Genomic DNA, 22,102 nt, shown 5'->3' with positions numbered 1-22,102 from the left:
TGTTGTTCATACCATCAACTGAGGAGGAACCTAGGACATATTGATCCCACAACTAATTCGGTCTCAGGGAGAGGGAAATCTTGAGAAAAACAGATCCTTGCACAAAACATATGACAAGGTATCCAGGACTTATAAGAAAGTATTGATTAAGTTGATTAAGAAAAATATTTGTATATATAGGGATGAATGAAAGGAAAGGGATGATATATCCTCTGTAGAGGAATGATATGATCAACTAACCAATTCAGGTTATTTTCAGGAATATGTGATTGTGTGGGTAATGGGGAACTCATTAATACAAGCTGCTTGGATTTTATTTTTTTTAAACTCATTTGGTACTCTCCAGAGGGTCTTGAAGAATGAACCCTGAAGAATGACTAACTAACAAAAGAAAGATTTATTTACAGCTATTTAACACATGACTTTAAGGAAAATGTTGTTTCTAGAAGTTCCTAAATCAATAACTGCAGAAGCATGTCTACACAAGGGGGAAGGGTATACCATATCGTCCTCGTATTTTCTGTTCTTTTCCTAAGCAACTGTTATTGCCACTATCAATTCTAAACATAAACATTTACTGATCAAAAATGACTTTTCTCAATAATGTTCACATGCTACTGCAATACCATACTACATCATCACCAAAACTTCATAAAATTATTTTTTCTCTATGAAATTTATATCACTCAGAGGCAAAATACCTTGAGTTTAAATAATGTAAAGTTTATTTTATATGAATATTTATTTTAGCATACTATTTCTCTATAAAAGACTGTATGTTATTTGTCCAAGCCCTTCCTAAACATATTACTAATATTTTAAAACTTTGTTAACAGAGTTTGTAAACTTGGATTGGAAAATTAGCCAGCATGCGCAATATTATGACAACACTTGAAGTAAAAATATAATTATCTTCTTACAAAACGAAAAAGAGAATCTACTGTGACATTCATGAACAGTATGTTTAAACCTACTGGCCAATCAGTATATTGATACTATTCATTTAGAACTAAATGTTTTCTCATGATTTTATTTGAGCTTCCAACCTTCCTGAATTATGCACTTTTTTTTTAAAATGAGAAATGGCTTCACAAAACCCTTACAGGGAAATTATGATTGCTGTAAATTTGTAATGAATAAAGTGTGTTCATTAAATTTTCCTCAGCTGTCCTACAAAGAACAGTAAACAAATTAAGTTCAAAATACAAAAAAATGAAGGGAAACTTATCATATCCACTGAAAAGTTCATCAGGTATTTTACTGTGGTGAGTTGACCCAGACTGGACACCAGATGTCCACCAAAGTTTATCTATCATTCCCCTTCTCAACTAGACAAGGGAGAGAAAGCATAATAAAAGGCTCATGGTTAAGATATGGACAGGGAGAGATCATTCACCACTTTCCATCATAGGCAAAACAGACGTGACTTGTGGAAATTAAATTAATTTTATATCAATCAAATCAGAGTAGGAATAATAAGAAGGAGCGGAATAAGACAGGGAATGGAGACTGATGTCAGTTCATCACACATTGTATCTGCCACTCTTTTCTCCTCAGGGGGAGAACTCTTCACACTCCTCCTTTGCTCCAGTATGATCCTCCCCAACTTCTCCGAAGGGAGTCTTTCCCATGGACTGAAGTTTGTAATAATCTGGTCCAGCATGGGTCCCTTCCACAGGGCACAGTCCTTCAGGAACAGACTGCTCCAACATGAGTCATGCTTGGGGTCACAGTTTCTGCCAGAAGCCTTTGGGCTTCCCAGCCTCCTTTGAGCATCAACACCTGCTCCAGCACAGGGTCTTCCATAAGCTGCAGATGGTATCTGCTCCACCATGAACCTCCAGGGGCTGCAGGGAGACAGCCTGCTTCACCAAGTTCTGCATCATGTGCTGCAGGGAAATCCCTGCTGTGGTATCTGCAGCAGGTTTATATATGAAAAAAATATAATTTGGCTAAAACCAGAAATAGGCGGTCTAGATAATACTTCAATTTATTATGGAAAATTCTATGTTTCCCTTACATTTTAGGAAAATATAATAGGAAATACTTTTAAATACCCAAGAATACAGTATTGGTAAGAAAGAAGTGAGGTGAGTTATTTTGTTTTTAAAAAAGTAATCACATCATACTGCAAATCCTTGTGTGATAATGGAGTGCTTTAGGTGCCCTACTACATTGTATGAACTTGACAGCAGGTCAATTATTAGAACACTACACAAAGTTTTTTTTAGAACTCCACTCTTTCCCAGAAAGAGCACGGTTAAAGTCTTTGGATTTTTGTTTTGTCATGCTACAATTTAAGTACATTTTCCCAACAACATTTGAGACACTGTTACACTCTCAAAACACCTTCGCATTAAGGTACAGGTAAACAATAAAAATTTTGCATAATATGTTCCTTGTAAAGAAAATGTGATTTTTCTTCAGACTACATCTCTAGTTCTCTGAGTAAAGGCTCTGAGAACATATTTTATGACAACCATTATTTTCTATCACTTTGCAGTCTGTCCACCAAAAATACATAGGTTAATTCAAAACTTATTAACATATCAAATTCAATGAATCTAATATCTTTGCTGGGTTTTTGTTTGTTTGTTTGTTTTGTTTTAGGCTTCCTTGTTTGTTTGGTTGGTTTGGATTTTTCTATCATAACCAAACTCTCCAAATATGTAGGAAGGAAAATTGTCAACTTGTTTTGAACAAGAGTTAATTTAAGGTGGTAAATGGAGAACAGAAGATATAGAGGTAATGTCTTTGCCTATGGAAGTGTGAAATATATATTGTCCATCCTCACTGCTCTTATATGGAGAGTGCTCTAACCAGTCATAGCCTGTTCTGGAAAGGAGGTTCTAACACTTCATCTATACTATTTAACTAGTGTTTTAACAATTTTATTAATATTTCAGACTAGAGTACATACTGGAATCCAGGTTACCTATGTCAAAGTAGGCTAGAGAATCATTCTAGTTTTCTGCTCAGTGATTAGTTGATATTCTACTAAAAGTGACCAACAGCAAAATAAGTGAAAACAAAGTGAAACATTCCAACCAGAATATCCCAGAGGCAAGCACTGGAAACTCTTACATGTTCAGATATTCTCAAAAGATTTAGCTCCAAACTTCCATATGCTGGGTATCCCATAATGACATTGTTATTTCTTTCACCAATTGATGTCTCAGACCCAACTTTTCACTTAGGCAAAAAGGAACATTTCACTAGATCTTATTTAATTTTTGTTGTTGTTGTTCAGAAAAAATGGGGAAAATAATTTTCCCACTACTTAAATGAATATGGTCTATGAAGATTTTCTTACAGAAAAGACTTAGTACATCTGAAATATTGTAACAACTGATTGGAAGACTAGGGAAAATTAAAACTTGATATAGAATTTCAAGTCTTGTCTCATGGATAATGTCAATCTATCTACTTGATGTATATTCTGGCTCATTGTTTTACTTCTAACTAAAAAGTAGAGATATTTTGTTACACAGCAGATGGGCAGAAGAAGAAAAGTTTGAGGGTTTTTTTAATCAATAGGTGTAATAGTCACGTAAAGAACCAAAGTTTCTAAGAAATTATTTTATAATAATACTTATTATCCAGATCAACTGATAAGTTTTTCGTAATTTTATAATTTATGGGGTTTTTTCCCCTAGAATTAAAGAGCCTGGGTTTAGATTAGCTGTAGTCTAAGGGGATATAAAGTATTACCATTCTAAATCTAATTAACAAATTGTTGTTAATTAAGCTTTCCAAACCTGTTTTTCCTAACATATGGGGGGGATACTTTTCCATAATTGAACACATCAATCTAATTTAGGGAATATAAATGACAGGCTAAAAAAAGAATATGCTTCCAGTCTGCTTCTCTACATGAGAAATTATTAAATTAGCATTGTAAATTTTTATGTTTTGTAAACACATAATGGGAATTTCCATATATAATCTTATTATATCATTTGAATATAGCCAAAGTCTTTTGCAGAACAAAAAATGAATTCATTGTTTGAAGCTCATGACTGAATACATAAAACACATTCAAGAAAAATCAAATGCATATTTAGCTATTCAAGTGATTAATAATGTCTGTATGTCATTGGTCATACTTCACTAATTATTACAAATTAGTTTTTAAAATTATTTTAGCTGACAGCTAGTTCAAAAGATTTCAGTTTAAGAGCTAGAAAAACTCAATGGCAATTAAGTAATATTCTAATACAGATAATTAACTATGTAGGTGGCAGTATGAATTAAATCAAATTGTAAAACACTATTTGCGAAAGCTTAGAATTAGTGTATAGACTTCTACGACACCTAAAGTAGTAAAAAATATTTTACTCATAAGCATCACTTATAGAAACCAAGACTGATGCTTTTGAAACAATGTCATTATCTAATTTGGGATATTTTCTGGTGATAAAAACAAAAAATAATTTTGTTTATTTGGTCTATGCTATGTTTGGTGGGGGGTTAGTATCGATATTAAAAAAACACAACTCTACTGACTTTAATGTGTCTAGACAGGTGTTGCATCACCTGTTGTTCATATGTCTGTCTGTGGTGTAAAATCCCCATAATGCTTTAGGAGCCAGTTAAGAGCTTAAGATTTTACTGGAGACCATAACTGTTACTTATGGGGTTTTATACATCCTCTTTTTTTTTTTTTAATAAATAGTATATTTAAACCAATAAAACAAACACAAGGATTTGTCATATTGATATGTTTCTTGAGTAGTGTGGTGCTTTGTTACCACAAAACTACCACACCAGAAAACCAAAAAATGTATGATTTATTTTTTCTAATTAAATGAATTTGATTGTGAAAGAGGATATTTTAGTACTATTTTAATTTTTGGACTTGATTTACAACATCTACATAATGCACCTACACTAAGATCAAGAATAGCAGAAGTCAGAATAGCAAAAAAATTTACATTACTATGTCAGCAAACAAACAGTTTTAATATAAATACTCCTTAATGGTAGTACATTGGAGTAAAACCAAACCCAAAAAGTAATGTGACTACATGGATGGAAAGGATGGAAAGGATTCATCAGGATAGAAATTTCTAAGTAAGTGCATCACCAACCACACTCAGGGAAATTTAGTGCTATGTACAGTTCTCTGTACAGAAACTCCTCCAGAAAGAATCTGTGACCAGCAGATGTGGACAGTGTTAATCCCCTCCAGCTCTGTGCTGAAAAGGTCTACATGCAATTCACTTTCTGACATTACGAAACTCTCTGTAGGCTTCACCAATCCTTACTGGGACAACAGTCCATTCCATTCTATTTCTAAATACTTACATTTTAAATACAATAATGGTTAGAACAGTTAGATCTACAAGGTGAATGAGTCTACAGTGCCTTTCATCTTGATTGTAAATAATTGGCCTATATTTGAAAATCATTTTACAGCTGAAATTGTAATATCAACAATTATGCCATCATAACAATCATTACTGTTTTTTGGTTTGGGTTGTTTGGTTTTTTTTGTGTTTTTTTTTTTTTTTTTTTTGTTAGCAAGACTACCTATTGAGAAAAGGAAAAGTAACAAAAAGTTGTACTTCCACATTTCACCATATTCTTTTTTTTTACCACATTAAAATTGCAACATTTGACTTACCCTATTGTAGGTGGTTCAGAACCTTCTATTTCCAAATAATCATATTTTTCTTCCATTTGGAAATCTGTAAATATGAGCGAGATAGTATCACCAGGCTCTGCCACAATTGTCCATGTGCAGTCTGCATTATTATGATATTCATTAGGAAAGTTGGGGCTCGAGATGATTCCACTGGATCCTCTCATAGTTCCTCCACAAGCATCCTCAGCTGTTAAAAAATCAAATAATTATAAATACCATTAAAATCACCCCTTAAAAATTGATACTTTCTTGCTGAGAATAGAAATTTATTACCTTTTAGCTGAACAATTACTTAAGATTTTGTAACATGTTTGACTTGGAATGCAGCTGCAAATTTAAGATGTTAAAGAAGTAATTGCTTTAGATTTCAATTATTTAAAAAATATATACTTTAGCCAGCACATATTTTTATAATTTGCTACTTATTAGTAGATTATAAACCTTGATTAGCATTGTTCCACTCACTTTACAATAGCATGAAAAAATGTCATTATTTCCTCTTTAACCCAAAATGTTTTCATAAAGCAGGTTGAGTTTAATCCCTATCATATATAGTCTGACATGTGATGTGCAGAAGTCACATTCTACTAAGAAAAGAAGCATGAGAATCTTACCCATCTTATGTTAATCATATTGTTATATTTTATTTTAGTGAGTGTTCTCCAACAATCTTTTTCCATTTTTCAAACAGCTGATCAGCTTTCAAACCAAAGCCATTCATGAGTGATTTCTTAATGCCAGATGCAAGACACTTTCACATTTAAGATGTTTACATCAAGGTAATTTTAATGGGTACAAGTTTTAATAAATCAAATATTCCAAATTTGACCACAGGAATACATTCTTCACAGCATGTGAATAATCATTAAATTATTTTATCAATTATCACAATTTTTTTTTTGGAGGGTGACAACATAAATAATAATAATAATAATGGTCAGTCTTCGCGAGCGAAGATCCGGGGAAGGTCTTTACACCTTCCAGCCTGCGCATTGGATTTTTTAGGTGAGACACAGTGTGCGCGGAACTGAGCCCACCCTTTAATCCTAAGGTTCATCTGCCGGGGCCAAGCGAGCTTGGACGGTGGCAGCGAGGTCCTTAGGACGTAGGTGGGTTGCCTTTAAGGGCTAACGAGCCCCACCTGCCCGGGAGTGGCCCTGACCGGGAATCGAACCCGGGTCTCCGCGGTGATAGCGCGGCGCCTTTACCACTGGACCACCAGGGGCTCCTGACAACATAAAAATGCTCTTTTTTTTAGCATAGTTGATGTGACTTGGGAATGGTCCCATTCAGGGCCAGGAGTTGGACTCAATGACACTTGTGGGTCCCTTCCAACTCAGCATATTTTGTGATACAAGCTTATACTCAATAAGTATAATAATAAGGCAAGCATTGGATATTTATAAAATCAGTCCTAACAGAACTAATTCTACAAGAAAACAATTCTCAAATGTCTGATGTTATGCAATGTCCTTATTAATTGTTTATATGCCTAATAACTCAAAAACTGGTTTTGAGGATCTAATGGTAATTTTTTTTCTGTGAACTAATAAAATTGATCAGCACTTTAGTGCTATTACTTTCAAAAATGGAAATACCTTTCAAATAACTTACATGGAAATATCACATTGCATTGCTTATACAGTTTATTAGCCAAATGTTTGAAGCATACTTGAAAAGCAATTCTTTCTGCTTAATTAGAGTGCTAACATGAATAAAACTTGCCCTAGAGTCTGAAAACCCAGTCAATACTGATGAAAAATTAATGATAAAGATAGAAAAAAAAACCTTTAAGAAGTATAGCAGCACAGAACAAAAACTTAAAAGAATTCTGACACATATGTTGGTTCCCTTCTAACAGAAAGAACAAAATTCATGACTGTAAGAAACCTCTTAATTGCAACAGTTTAGGAGTTTAAAATACTAGGGTTTTTATCTTAAAAATTCTGCTAAATTGTGTCATGGACAGACAGAAAAGTAAAAACATATCTTGGATTTAATCTTACTAATTAGCCAGTGCACTTTGAATCCACTAAATATAACAAAACTGAGAAACATCATCATATCACAGGTTCTGGTCCTTTACTGTGAAAGGAATAAAAAAAAATAAAAATAATAATAGTAATAACATTACTGTTTTCATGCACTAAGGACATTCAGAAAAATAATTTTAAATTACTGGTTAACAGCAGTAAAATGTCCATTAAAAGAATGTATAACATACTTGTTCAGCGATTTTGAAGGACCTGTTTATTGATTTTTAAATACTGTTTGGAATGTTTTATCAAGTACTGATTTTAAAAAGTTCTTACAGGTAAAATTTCATAGCTAAATTCCTGAAGCTTGTGCAAACTGGAAAGACAGTTGCATGTGAACAGCTTTTCAGCTCATGTAATAAGTTAAAAGCACAACATTGTGAGTATTATGAAAGACTAAACACTTTAGAATAGATTTCTCAGACTCAAAAATAGAAATTCTTTTGAAAAATACTGTACTATAAAACTCATGTTTTGTCTTTCAAAATACAACTGTAGAGTAACCCATCTTAGTTCCTAGCAATATAAAAAATTGCTTACTAACAATGTTGTTATATTCTACAAATACTTAAAAAATTAGTGTGGCAGCAGTAACTTAAACCATAAGCAATGTCAATGAGTGAGTCAATCTGCTATTTTGAGCAACATCTGAGATTTTTGCCAAAATGAGATTTGGCTACTAGCAGCAAAGTGGCCCAAACAAATCATCATGTATTTTGTTCTGATTCATGTAACTGCTACAAATACAATTAATATTAACTACATTTTTATAGCACACTAGATCAAGTGCACACTAGATATCATCTTAGCCTCTGTAATGCCGGCATTAGACCAATAAATAACAGAATTACTGTGCTGCCATCCTATTTTCCTCTACCTAGAATATCATTTCCTTGTGATTTATTGGTTCCAGATCAAATCCCCATAGGTAAAACTGCCATCTGGGAGAAGGCTTACAAACATTAATCCCCATGCAAATGTTTGGTGTCTTAAGTTGTGAAGACTGTAAAAAAAGATTTTCTCTTCAACTAAATTGCCAAACACTGTCACCAGCAATTCTGCCACTGACTTAATGCATAGTGCACAAGACTCTGACAAAGAAAAGAAAATGCAGTAACTGTTTCTGTGGAATTCACACAGAAACAACACCTATATTTCTATCACGTTGAAATACCACAATTGCTTAGATGACAGCTATGAAATTCTGCAAAAAAAAACAAAGTGGTGAGGGAACACTTAGAAATCTGAGTAACAGTGGCTGATCTTCATCAGTGTGCAACAAACCCAATTAGGATAGGTAAACAAGGAAGAAAGAGAGGAAAGAGAATCTTTGTAATGATTTTGGTACAGATGCCCGAGAATCTCTTTCCCTGCCTTTCCATAACTTTCTGAATTAACTCTGTCAAACCACCAAGGTAGGAGTCTTCAAAGATATTTAAGTGCCTAATCCCCTTTTCCCACAGAGACAGGTAAACCCATTTGTGGGACTGTCTTTGCCCAAGGACCTGGGTGTACTTGATGGGTAATGCAGGAAGATGGGGAAACCCAGTGTGTGCCTCAAGAAGATTTAACCCTGGGGTGAAAAATCCTGGAGGATTCATCTTGAGGGAAAAATAATTCATGGTGTAAATTGTATGTTGCAGGAAGTGAAGTAGCAGGAGTACAAGAACCAAGGCAGAACAAATTTTGTGAGGATCAAGGAGAGTGCAACAGTGACCTGGGCAGGGCTGGTGTCAGTGCCCAATGATTGAGTGTGCTGCTTTCCTTGTCCTGAGCACCCACCCTGAAGAAATGGAGCCCAAATCATGTCCTGTTTTTGAACATATGGAGGGATGGAAGAAGCCCATGAAATGGGAAAATAATTTCTATGTGTGAAAGTAGAGGGGATAGTAGTTAATGAAAACTTATTAATCTGTATGTTGGGTATAAAGATGCTTTAAGGTTGTAGTTCAGGTTGTATGTGTACGTGTTGTGTGTTCTCAGATCCAATACACAGTATAATTACTGCAAAAAAATGTAGCACGTAAACAGCAGTTAAGCACATAAATGCTTTGAAAGAATTGTGTGTGTCCTGGTCCTTTTAATTTTCAGTTATCAAATATGAAGTAAAACATTCATAGGAATGGTGAGAAGACAACACTTCACTTAAGATATGATAGAATCTGAAATATTTTGTTCAATTACAAATTCATAGCTAATACTGATGATATCTTTTTGAAATCCATTTTAAAATTCATACTCTATATTTTCAAATTAAATGTATTTTGTCATGTAGTGGGAAATTTCATCCAACAACAGTCTTGCAAATGTGTTATGAAGGTATAAATGCAAAAAATACACATACTACCAAGATGTCACTTTTCCCAACATACTTCTCTGATCTTAACCATATGCTGAAAGGGGAAGATTTTTCAGAGTGATATGCAAGTGGGGATTTGGCGTAGAAAAGCTTTTCAAGGTATTATGAATTCAAATGAAGATCTATGTTTGAATATGCATAAGGGTTCTTATGCAGAGGGAGTATCACTGTTATCTTGAGTGATGATTATGAGAGTAATGTTTTGGGGTTGATTTTTATTTTTTCTTTTTGAGAATATTTATGTACATAGATACCTGCAGCTTTTCTCTCTCTCTTTTCTCTTTTTTTTTTTTACACAATGTTATGACTAAATGACCATTAAAAGAAATAATGTCAAATGTTTAGATGATCAAATTATTTCTGGTGAAAATTAATTTAATAAAATTTTATATTTTATTTTCTTCCTGATTTGCTGTTCACTAATCATTTTTCATAACAAATATTGAAAATATATTTCTCTAGTTAAGTCATTTAATTTTCTGCTTTTTCTTGTACATTTCAGTGATATTCACAATAATGTTACATAAATATTGAACTGTAAATTTCAATAAGATAGATGATCAAAGACAGGCAATGTTATCAGTGATTTGTAGGCCATGCAAATTCATGGTTTCCATTAAGAATTCAATGAGATTGCATGGTAGATCAAGTTTTAATTTGGTACACAATGTATGGCATCATCTTATCTATCTAGATATTTATAGTGAACAGAATAGTGAAACTTAAGTGCTTAACTCATCACAGAGTAATAGACATCTCATATGTATTCTTGAAAATACTGCAAGTTAAAAAGGGTACAGCAACTTTCCAAGTTTGAACAATGATCTTTAATATAGCCAACAGAAGTTCTGAGCAATTTGAGCCACTTTGGAAGAAATCTATCATGGAAAGCTGAGATGAATTGCAGTAATTCTCTACACCTTGATCTTAGCCACACAAGCTCTATGAAATTCTTGGCATGCTCTTCACATTGTAGTTCAGGTACAATCTCAGACATACTGGTGTCTGCTCTTTTAAATTTTAAACATTCTTATTTCAGATAAATTATCTTAGCAATCTAAAGTAATTAGTACTCTAACACCCCTTTTTAAGTATTTTACAGTTCTCTTAATTACTTCTCCTAAATATACACAATAATAACTACCTTTCCTGTAAGGATCACAAAAAAAATCCATTCTTTGAGAAACTCAAGTGCTTTTAAAAAGAAGGTAATATAGGCAAACACATAACTCAATTTACTGATTCCATTAGTATGGAGAAAAACAAATTCACCTGTTTCTACATAACACACACGTGTGTGTGTCTACACAAACTCTATCTATAGATTTTCATTTGAGGCTGAACTGCTGCCTTAAATATTGGTATCTAACTTTTAAGATTTCTGAAGGGCAATTGAAGAAAACAGGGACCCCAGAAATGCCATTCTCTACTCCATCATCCTGTTTTTATCATGCACTAAAAATAAATTAACCACTTCAATGCATAAAATAATTATGTGGAAAGTGAAATATAATGCTAAGTATTTTTAGATGTTTCTAAATGGAAGGTATTGCTTTTTATATCTTACTGAAAAAGCTCATGATTATTTGATGCAATAAAGGAGAAGGGAAACTGAAATTAGTTTTGAGATAAAAATCCTTGCTTCTTCCAAAAGCACAACCCTGTAGTCTCAATTCTGACAGAAAAAAAAAAAAAGTGTAACAAAATTCTACCAGTGTTTTCTAAATAAGGTTTTTAATCAATTACCTTCATTCTCAAAATAAAGAGTAAAGAAAATGAGTTTATCTTCTCCAAGTAGTAGCTTAGCATAATAAAGCAAACATTGTCAGTTAAAAAGGCAGCACACTATCTTATCTATAACATAACTTATAAAAACATTTATGAACCAGAGTGCAGTTTCTTTTCCAAGAACCTTGTCTCTTTTTGCTACTTCAGAAAGTTTGCCAGAGGTTAACTCTAAACAACAAGTAATAAATCTCATCCAATTAGCAGCCACACTGAAGACTGTATAGGGACAGGCTTTTATGTTTTCAATAGGTGGTCCTTATGAATGTTTTCAAATATGCCTATAACAATTACATAGAAATATCTGTGTTGGTTTATTGGGGTTTTTTTTGTTTTCTGGGTTTTTTTTGATGAAGTTCAGAATTATCTTGACTTAAATATTACTACTACAGAAGAATTTTATGTTTAATATTTCCCTCTGCATGTTTATACACTCAGATTTTTTTACAGAGCACAGCATTGAGAAGCAGCTTCATAACACTTTTTCAGCTTAATTTTCCACAAGTCTGAATTTGCTGGTTTATCCATCAGCAAGTTTCAAAATTTCCAATGTCACACTTGGCCAGTGTTTAATCCAATGCTCTTATATACGCTCCAGCTATGCAATTTACTGCACACCCTATATTGCTTTCATAAAAAAACAGCTTAGATTTTGTTTCTTATTAAGTTTCTTCATTGGGTGTGCTACAGACAAGCAGCAGAACGGAAACCATAAAGCCTGAAGTGGAAAGCTCCTTAAAAAACCTAAACTTAGTTTTAAAGTCTGTAGTATAATAGTCTGATTATGAAAATTGAAAATGAACACAGTTATGGATTATACAGTCACCAAAATATCTTTCAGAACCTCCAGAGGCGATGTCAGTTCCCTCAGCTCCCTCCTTTGCATGAACAAGACTTACTCCTTTTGTTTCCTGCCCATCTCTTTTGGACAGTCTGTATACATCTACTGCAGGACTCCAGCAGTGCCAACTGCTCTGCTGTGGCTCTGTGATTTTAAAAATAGCACTGATCTGCAACTGAATATGCATTTACAATTCATGTGTTTCCAGTGCTACATGTGCTTGTGTACAGGCACTTGAGAGCTGTCTCTGGTCACCTCACTTCCTCAAAAAGAGCGCAAGAAAATCCCTCATCACTCTGTCCTGTGCATAATCTGCCTGATCTTCTTTTCCTTGATTAACCTGCAAGCTTTGGTCACCAATCACAAAACCCCCAGTAGACTTCTCACTAGGTTAGCAAGATCTTCTCCTACTAAATAAAAACTAGCTCTCCAACTTAGTCTCAATAATGTTCAAAGTAAAAAAATAAAAGAATAGGTCTGTTCACTATAGAGAACAGCATAAGTAGTATAATGCATATTATATTTATTTTCATTTAATATTCTGATACATCATACAAAGTCCAAATATTATGAAAGATGGATATATAGATGTAGATAGTATCTGAGAAACATTTCAAATATTGATTTAATCTACAAACCTGCAGTAATAAAAAATGTCACCCTTTCCTCATAATTTATTCATAAGAATAACCTTACAACTTCCAGAAATTGAAATATAAAGATTGTAAAACATCCATCAACTGAAAATCTTTAAGGATGGCTTTGCAGAAGATTTGTCATCAATGACTAACATGAAGTTCATCCAGCTTTTGAGGAGAGGGACATAAAACATTTCTTGAGGACAAATGGAAGTCTTATTTTTGATGGTGATTTGTAAAACTCATAGATTTTAAATTCCAAATAAACCCAGTGATGGCTATAAACTGACACGGTTCACATCCTCAAATCTTTCACTTTGCCCTTGTGTGCTCAGTATACCTTTAAAATTTATACAGATTTGACAGCTAGAAAAAAATAAATAAAGGCACAAAGGGGAGCACAGGAAGACACGTGCAGATGAGGACACACAGAAGGATGAGGGTCAAAGGGGACCAGCAGGCTCTGTCCCCTCGCAGACCCTCCTTAGGCCCCTGGCTGGCTAAAGGTGAGGTGCAACTTGAGTGAGGGAGTGGAGAGCACGAGCCAGGCTGTGGCAGGAGAAGGCCGAGCAAAAAGGGCTGTTCTCCAAGTTTTTTAAGCTTTTGTCTTCTTTTGTTCTGCAAATTCTGAATCAGTAACTAAACATTTGTGTTGCCTAGTCATAAATTAAAATTCAGTGAGTTCCTCAGCTGTGGGTTTTTTGCCCCAAGGAAACGTCATGTTGGGCTCTCCTGAAGGGTTACTGATAGAAAAAGTAAATGTTTTCTAGTTAACAGTGCACAGAGGTCTCATTTATTATTTTATCTATAAAGAAGGAAGGCAACATTTAAGCAGTATTAAAATCCTGGCACATAAAACCAATACTTGGTTTGTTTTACAAGGTAAAAAAAAAAGAAAAAAAATTGGTGTGCAGCCGGCTGCACTTCTACCTACATATTTAGAAAGTGCCAGAAGCTGTTTGGTTAAAATATGTACATAGGTGATTTTTTTGTTGTTGTTCTTTTATAGACTAAGATGAGCAAGAGAATGAAATACATGTTTTTCTCACATAAAAATGAACTTTGGGGAGGGATTGATGCTTTTATTACTTACAAAGTAAGGTAATTTAAATGAAAATATTTGAACAGGGCTTGCAAGAACACAGCAGAAGAAATTAAAGAGATCACTTGCTCATCAAACTGTTTTCTATTGCTTTGTGAACCAATAAAGCTAAGAAGCTCTGCTGTGTCAAGATATTAAGTCAGATTTCATAGTTCTCAAGCCTGATACTTGCTCTTTGAGTTGCTGAAGGGTAGAGGACATAAGAGTAAATTCATTAAAAATTGAATACAAAAAAAGCAGAAATTACTTTAGCCAATTGTAAAAAACAAAACAAACAAACAAACAAAAAACCAAAACAAACAAAAAACCCAAACGAACAAACAAAAGAAAAAATACCTAGCATCAAATACTTCATCAATTTGAAATTTAACTATCTTTCTTCCTATTTATTATTAATACTGCAAAGAACAAACTTTTTTTATTATGGATTCAAAATATAATTTTGCCTTTAAGTCAAGCACGGCAAATGTAACAGATAACAAATAACATATTTTAGATTTTAGAAATTATTAGGGATCTTGTGGTTTGGGTTTTTATTTTCATTCCTCTGTAAAAAAACTGCATCAAAGAATGAGTTTAGAAAAGGCCAATTTTTACACCTGGTTTTGCAGTTTTGCCTCTGGACCACAAAGAAGTTATTAATGCACCTGTACTTGAGACACTGCTCTAGTTAAAAAAAAAAAAAAAAAAAAAAAAAAAAGGATTATGATAATGTATAAAATAAGAATGTGAAAACATTGTATTTTAAAACTGCTGGCAACTAAGCACCACGCAGCTGCTAACTCCAAATGAGTAACTAAGTATTCAATGTGGCACTTGTTTTATTAATCTGTTGATATTTTACTGTATAAAAGACATTTGTTTTTGTTCTGTGAAAATCGTGTGGTGGGGTAGGAGGAAAGCTGAATCCCAGTCATGGCATCCAGTGTCACCTGACACTGCCTGCAGGGATGACCAGTTGGCACTTCCTTTGGGATCAGTTTACAGCTCTTAGCTGGAAGGACCTTCTCAGATGAAGAGTGCAGCAGGCATTATGTTGAAGAGCCACCAAGGAAAAAGCTTGCAAAAATGAAGATTGTACTGGGTTTATGTGGGGAGGTTGGGGTATCAGGGGGCTGGAGGAGTGGCCTCTGTGAGAAGAGGTCAGGGGCTGCCCCCGTGTTTGATGAAGCCAGTTCCAGATGGAACTCCACCACTGACCAAAACTCAGGCAGTCAGCAATATTGGTGGTGCCTCTGTGGTGATATATTTAAGAAGTGGAAAAAATGCTGTCCAGAAGCTGAGAGAGAGAGCGAGGAGTCAGGAAAATGAGAATGCAAACCTGCAGACAGCAAGATTAGTGAAGAAGGAGAGGGAGAAGGTGCTATTGGCTACAGGAACAGAAGACCATGGCGATGGAGGTTGTTTCCCTGGAGCTCATGTTTGCCTGGAGAGGCTGTGGAACTTCCAGTCTTGGAGGTTTTCAAAAGTGAGCTGAACAAGACCCTGAGAAAATATATCTGCCTTTAAAGTCAGATTTGAGAGGTGTGTTGAATTTGATAATCTATTAGGGTTACAAAACAAGTTCTCCTATCATTTCTATGATAGCTTAGAGATAGGAAAGAAAAATAATAACCTAATGAATTGGGAAAAAAAAAAAAAAAAAGAAGAAAAACTTCTACTATCTCAATTCACTTATTATTTTTTAAACTTCCCTGCACATAATCCAATAAAACATCAGAGCAAGATCAGGGTAAAAAAGAATACTTCCTTTTATTTTATTTTTGACTCTCTGGGCCTGATTCAAAGTTGCATTTTTTTCCTCAGAACACATGCATTGATTTTAAGTTTATACCATCCAGTGGAGAAAGAATTGCAGTCATTCTTCAGTAATTTTTTCCCTAGCTTTAAAAATGTTGAAATGAGACCACTGGAGTGTCTTTTTATGTAAACGGTCATGCAAGCAACTCATACTAATTTTCTACATTACATCCAGAATTGGACCTTAGAGGCATAAGAGTCTGTCATAACTTTCATTGTTGAGTCCTTTGAACCTGCTGGCCTAATGACAACTGGATTACAAGGAATGTGCAGTTTAAAATAATTGACTTTTATGCAATGAAGAAAAATGCAAATGTGCATCAAAATTTCTTTTAAAATGTACAATTCCATATGCTTATGTTTATAAAACAACTAAACAAGAGGGTGTATTACCAAGCATCATGCAAAACAGAAAAGACTATTTCTGTGGCACATTTGTGATCTCTTTACTCCTGTAATGCTACATTTCTACAAGAATTTGTCTTTTATTGAAGTACAATATGCCTAAGGATGACAAAATTTTTTCAAGATTTCAGAGTCAAGGTTTCTGTAGTTGCTTAATTATGCAGAGACCTTAAAATTCAGCTCTCTTGAATATGAACTGTGACTACTGCTTCACCAGAAGAGAGAAGTAGGACTTAACCTCTTCTGAAGACATTTTCTCAGCCAATTTACGACTGCTTTGGCAGCTCCGTTATCTTGTTTGCCAAAATTTATCAAACTTAAATTAAGTCTGCCTGCATTTGAAAATTTCACAGACATGTTCAAACTTGGAAAACTAAAACTAGGAATTGAAAGAAAGGATTTTTACATCACAGAATCATTTAGAAATAAAAGTTTCAGTGATCTCTTTGAGTGATGTACGAAGTTTTTCAAGTAGAAGTTGAATACATCTCCTGCACTTAAGCAAAGTTTTTAAGGATGTCTCCTGTAAAAACCTCATAGACAAACTGATAAAATACAGGGTAGATGAAGAGAATTGAAAATTGACTGAAACAGCTGGGCTCAAAGGGTGGTGAAATGCATGAAGCAGCATGAAGTCCAGATAGAGGGCAGTCACCTCACATCTAGAGCACTGTGTCCTGTACTGGCTCCCTGGTATGAGAGATATGGACAGAGAGAGTCCAGCAAAGAGCCACAAATGATTCAGGGACTGGGGCTCCAGACATTATTAGGGGAATCTGAGAGAGCTTGGACTGTTCAACCTGTGGTAGAGAAGGTTCAAGGGGAATCTTATTAATACTCGTAAATACTTGGTGGAGGAAAAAAGAAGATGGAGTCAGGCTCTTCTCAGTGGTATCAAGTGAAATAACAAAAGAAAAATTTGCACAAACTGAAATAGAAGAAATACAGTTTAAGCATATTTTTTCCCACCGTAAGGTTAATTAAACACTCAGGTTGTCCAGGGAGGCTGTGGAGTCTCCATTCTTGCAGATTATCAAAATTCAATTAGACGTGGCCCTGATCATCCCACTCCAAGTAGTCTTGTTTTGAGTAGGGAGGTTTGGACTAGATTGTATTCAGAGGTGCCTTCCAGCCTCAGCTACTCTCTGTTTCTGTGATTCTGTGACACAGGAATATTAAGTCCTCACCCTGGCCAATAGCTGAGTGCATTGCAGACTGTAGCAAGCCATGGAAACCAGAATACCGTAAACAAGAATTAAGTGTAACAAGCTTTGGCGCTGGCTACAGATCAACAGCTGTCCAGACAACAGTACTAGAAAATGGTGGAAAGGTGGACAGCCTGGGTCATTGTGGACTGATCTGATTCTCTACAGAGATGCTTATCCTCAGAGATCTGATAGAAACATTTTAATACAGCCATACAAAATCACATAGAAGTAAAGTGCCCATGGTGGAACTGCTGTGTGTTGAGGCCAAGCCACTGCATGTGCACCAGCACTGAGAATGGCTGCAGCGAGCACTGCCTTCCCTGGACACAACTGATGTTATATTGATCACCACTCTGGAGTGGTGATCACAGTGTATCTCAGTGAGAGTAAGGTAAAAGTTTTAACCTGACACATCTATCCCTCTGATTTTCTACTTAAAAGACTGAGCTCTGACAAGTACATTTTCACACATGCACACACCTGTTCGCTATATCTGTGCATTTTGTCCCTTCAACATAATCAAAAAAGTTTTACATAACCGTTCTCTATAAGAGCCTGGCCTTTAGAGCCATGGAGATCTACAATATACATCCTTCTTATTTCAGGTAGTCATGGCATCTTCAGAGCCATTCTGGTTTATGATAGAGATCCAAAGCATTAATGATATGTGCCAAAAATCAGAGCCTTTTTTCCTAGAAAATTACAATACATGTGTAGCAGTCCACCTAAAACCCCAGGTCAGTGTCCATTTCAGTACTTCAAACTTAGAAAGTGAATGGATCATGGTCCATATGTTTACCTTTCATTTTCAGTAGCTTGTTATCAGTTACTGAAAATTTCAAAAATTCAATTGCCAGGACTTAAATATATGCCAAGACACGGAATAATGACCTTTTGAAAAAAAAGCAATGATAGCAGAACTGAGCTAATCATAAATAAAAAGTAACATACATTTTAAAAGATTAATTCTAAAATGAACTGGGCTTTAATAACATGCTGACACAATGTGAATTCCATTTATGTGTCTAGCCACCTTCAGAAAAGGTGCAAGGAACAGCAAAGAAAATCAACAAGACAGAACTAATTGGTTGAGGAAAGCCATACAATTAATTGGATGCCAAAGTATTTACATTAAGTGACAATTCTCAACACACACACTGTAATAATGCGGTAATAAAATCCATAACGTGTTATTTTCATTATGATGTCAGTGTAAAAGTTAGAATCAAAGAAAACCTCATTTCTTACATTACAACACAGACTCCTGAAAGTTAAATAATTCAACAACAGCATAAATTATTGTCATATAAATTAAACATTGTACTTAGGAGAACATAGTGAATATGATTCCTTGTATAGCAAAATGCAAAAAAAAGGCCCCAGACTGCATTGTTGAAACGATACTGAATTAACTATATGTTCACTAAGAATTACAGTTTGGTTTCTTCGCTCTACAGCACCTCTTGAATCTCTAGCCGAACTTTTAGCAAATTTTGCAGTAGTGACACATTTTTAAAACCACTGCTAAAATTTTCATGAAAATAAGCAACTGGATAAATTATTTCTTCCATTGCAGAATTCACACTCCAGAGACTGAATTCAATCATACTATTAGGCAGTGAAAATTCAGAGAAGCGAAAACACCAGAATGCCAAACCACCACCATGGAAAAAAAAGATTTTCACCTTGTTTTTTTTCTTTGCTTGTTTTTGAAGGACTAGATCAGAGGTTGAATATAATTCAGCAATTTTCTCACTTCATATTTGAAATGTTGAGAAAAACACTGATACTTGTGACTGTATTAATTTTTTTACATACTCTAAACTGAAATTGTTTCTATAAGTGAATATATTTCTTTCTCTCCCTCTACAATAACTTCAGCTAAATGAGGTTCTGTGAGAATTCCAGAATCATAGAATGGTTGGGGTTTGAGGGAACCTTATAGATAATCTAGTTCCAATACCCCTGCCATGAATAGGGACCCCTTTCACTAGACCGGATTATCCAGACTGGTCTTGAACACCTCCAGGGATGGGGTACCTCCAAACTATCTGGGCAAACTGTTCCAGTGTCTCACCACCCTCACAGCAAGAATTTCTTCCTAATATCTAATTGAAACCTACCCTCCCTCAGCTTCATGCTGACCCCTTTGTCCTATCACTACACACCCTTGTGAAAACTCTATAACTTTCTTGTAGGCTCCCTTTAGGTACTGAAGGTCTAAAACCATTGCTGCTATTTTTGAAACCATATTCTACTTTCTTCCTATCCTATTATCTAATGCTGAAATTCCCTATACTTCTGCAGAAATTATTAAAAACTAAGATCAAATAGTTATGCTTTTAAAATATTAGAACTTGTGAAAAATTAAAAGTGTAGTGGTCTACAATCTCAAAGATATGAGTGAAGTAAAATACCTGAAAATTAATATCACAAAACTATAGATAGTAGGTCACTCCATTATAGTGTTTAAATATGTTTATGTACTTTAAAAATAATTATATATTTCTATAATATATAAATAATAAACTCAGTATTCATATTATTATGAGTATTATATGAAGTACACATGAAAAATGTATGACTTTGTTAGATATACATAAGTAGTCATATATAAGACAATGGCCTTATACATTTTTATGTATATGACATTGTTAGATTTTTTAACAAATACATAATATTCATTAAAAATGTAGCAGATTTATGAAGTTTATCTTCTCGGATTTTTTTGCCTTTTTATGAGAAAATACTATGCTACAATGAACAAACCTTTACATGCCCATGATGAAATTAGATTACTTGCCTTTCATTCTGTTAATTTGTAAACAAGGATATTTTCATGTTTTTCCTCTTGACACAGTGAAAAATTCTTTATTTGAATTCAGCAAAGGGAATTGTACCATTTGTGGTAGAACACACTACAATAGTTATCTATAAATGAAATGCAGTAGCCTCTAAATATGTTGTTTGACAATGAAAAAAAAAGAAAAGAAAATATAGACTATATAATGTTGATATTCAAAAGTTGTTTGGGCTTGTTCTTTTTTTAAAAACAGATTCATATACATGCAAGGAAACATATAGCTAGCTGCTGCCCTGGAAAGATTTGTTTCCAGTTGTATATCCTTTCGTGCATCTTTTCCATTCCCCTGGTTTTGACCTTATTATTTGATCCTTTAACAACACCTTACAATCACTGTATTTTTCTTACTTATTATTTTGTTTTCTATCCCATCTCTGAATTGTGAGGATTTTTTTCCATTAACAGTGTCAAAATTGCCTGTTCCATTTCTCAGAATCTTCTTGCCTGCTGTATCTTGTCTTCTCTCATGTTTCTTCTTACTCATAGTCTGGTACTTTGAGATAGGTTTTTCCAGCAATTTCTTCCACTTTGCATTTGCAGGATCCGCTTAAGATAGGGAACTGGAAATCTCACCTAACTTTTCATATACATACACAGTAGACTTTTATACTTGAGTTCGTCACCTTAGGGTCTTTTCATAATCATTTATGAGAAATAAACACTTTCATGGTACACCATATTAGAAGTCCAGTATAAGTATGAAGTGGCATGGTTTTGGTGGGGGCTGGGGGAGGGTACTGGGGTGGCTTCTTGAGAAGTTTCTGGAAGCTTCCCTTACATGCAACAGAGCCAATGCCTGCTGGCTCCAGGATGGACCCACTGCTGGCCAAGGGTGAGCCCATCAGTGATGGGCTGGGATAAAATATTTAAGAAAGGGATAAATACTGCAATTTTTGCTGGAGAGAGGAGTGAGAACACAAGATAAACAGTCCTGCAGTCACTAAGTTCAATGAAGAAAGAGGGGGAAAAGGTGTTCCAGATTCCACAGCAGAGATTTCCCTCTAATCTGTGGTGGAGACTGTGGTGAGGCAGGCTGTCTTCCTGCAGCTCATGAAGTCCACGAAGGAGCAGAATATCATATGCAGCCCCTGCAAGACCTCATGCTGCAGCAAGTGGATGCATCTGAAGGAGACTGTGACTGGCAGGGCCTCTGGCCCTTTGGAGAGAGGTGCCCACACTGGAGCAGGTTTACTGGTAGGACTTGGAACTTCATGAGGGACCCACACTGGAGCAGCCTATTCCTGATGGACTGATCCCTGTGGAAGAGACCCATGGTGGAGCAGTTCACAAAGAACTGTAGCCCATGTGAATGACTCAGTTTGGAGAAGCTTGTGGAGGACTGTCTCCCATGGGAGGGACCTCACGCTGGAGCAGAAGAAGTGTGAGGAGTCCTTCCCATGAGAAGGAGTGGCAGAGAC

The 22,102-nt window shown here is 34.9% G+C and overlaps 1 protein-coding gene across 5 annotated transcripts in view; it reads right to left on the bottom strand.

Moving 5' to 3' along the window:
• Positions 1 to 22,102, bottom strand: part of CSMD3 (CUB and Sushi multiple domains 3) — a 605,611-nt gene that overhangs the window by 417,004 nt on the left and 166,505 nt on the right. For all 5 annotated transcript variants that reach the window (XM_050305446.1, XM_050305454.1, XM_050305462.1 and 2 more), the window contains exon 5: positions 5,627 to 5,834. In XM_050305446.1, the coding sequence (XP_050161403.1) occupies positions 5,627 to 5,834 (208 nt within the window). The remainder of the gene's footprint in view (positions 1 to 5,626; positions 5,835 to 22,102) is intronic.

The sequence above is a fragment of the Myiozetetes cayanensis genome, unplaced genomic scaffold (assembly GCF_022539395.1).
Source record: "Myiozetetes cayanensis isolate MyiCay16 unplaced genomic scaffold, myiCay2020 scf1, whole genome shotgun sequence".
NCBI classification, from domain to species: domain Eukaryota; kingdom Metazoa; phylum Chordata; class Aves; order Passeriformes; family Tyrannidae; genus Myiozetetes; species Myiozetetes cayanensis.
The sequence above is the reverse complement of the archived record's forward strand: the minus strand, read 5'-3'. Positions and strand labels throughout refer to the sequence as shown.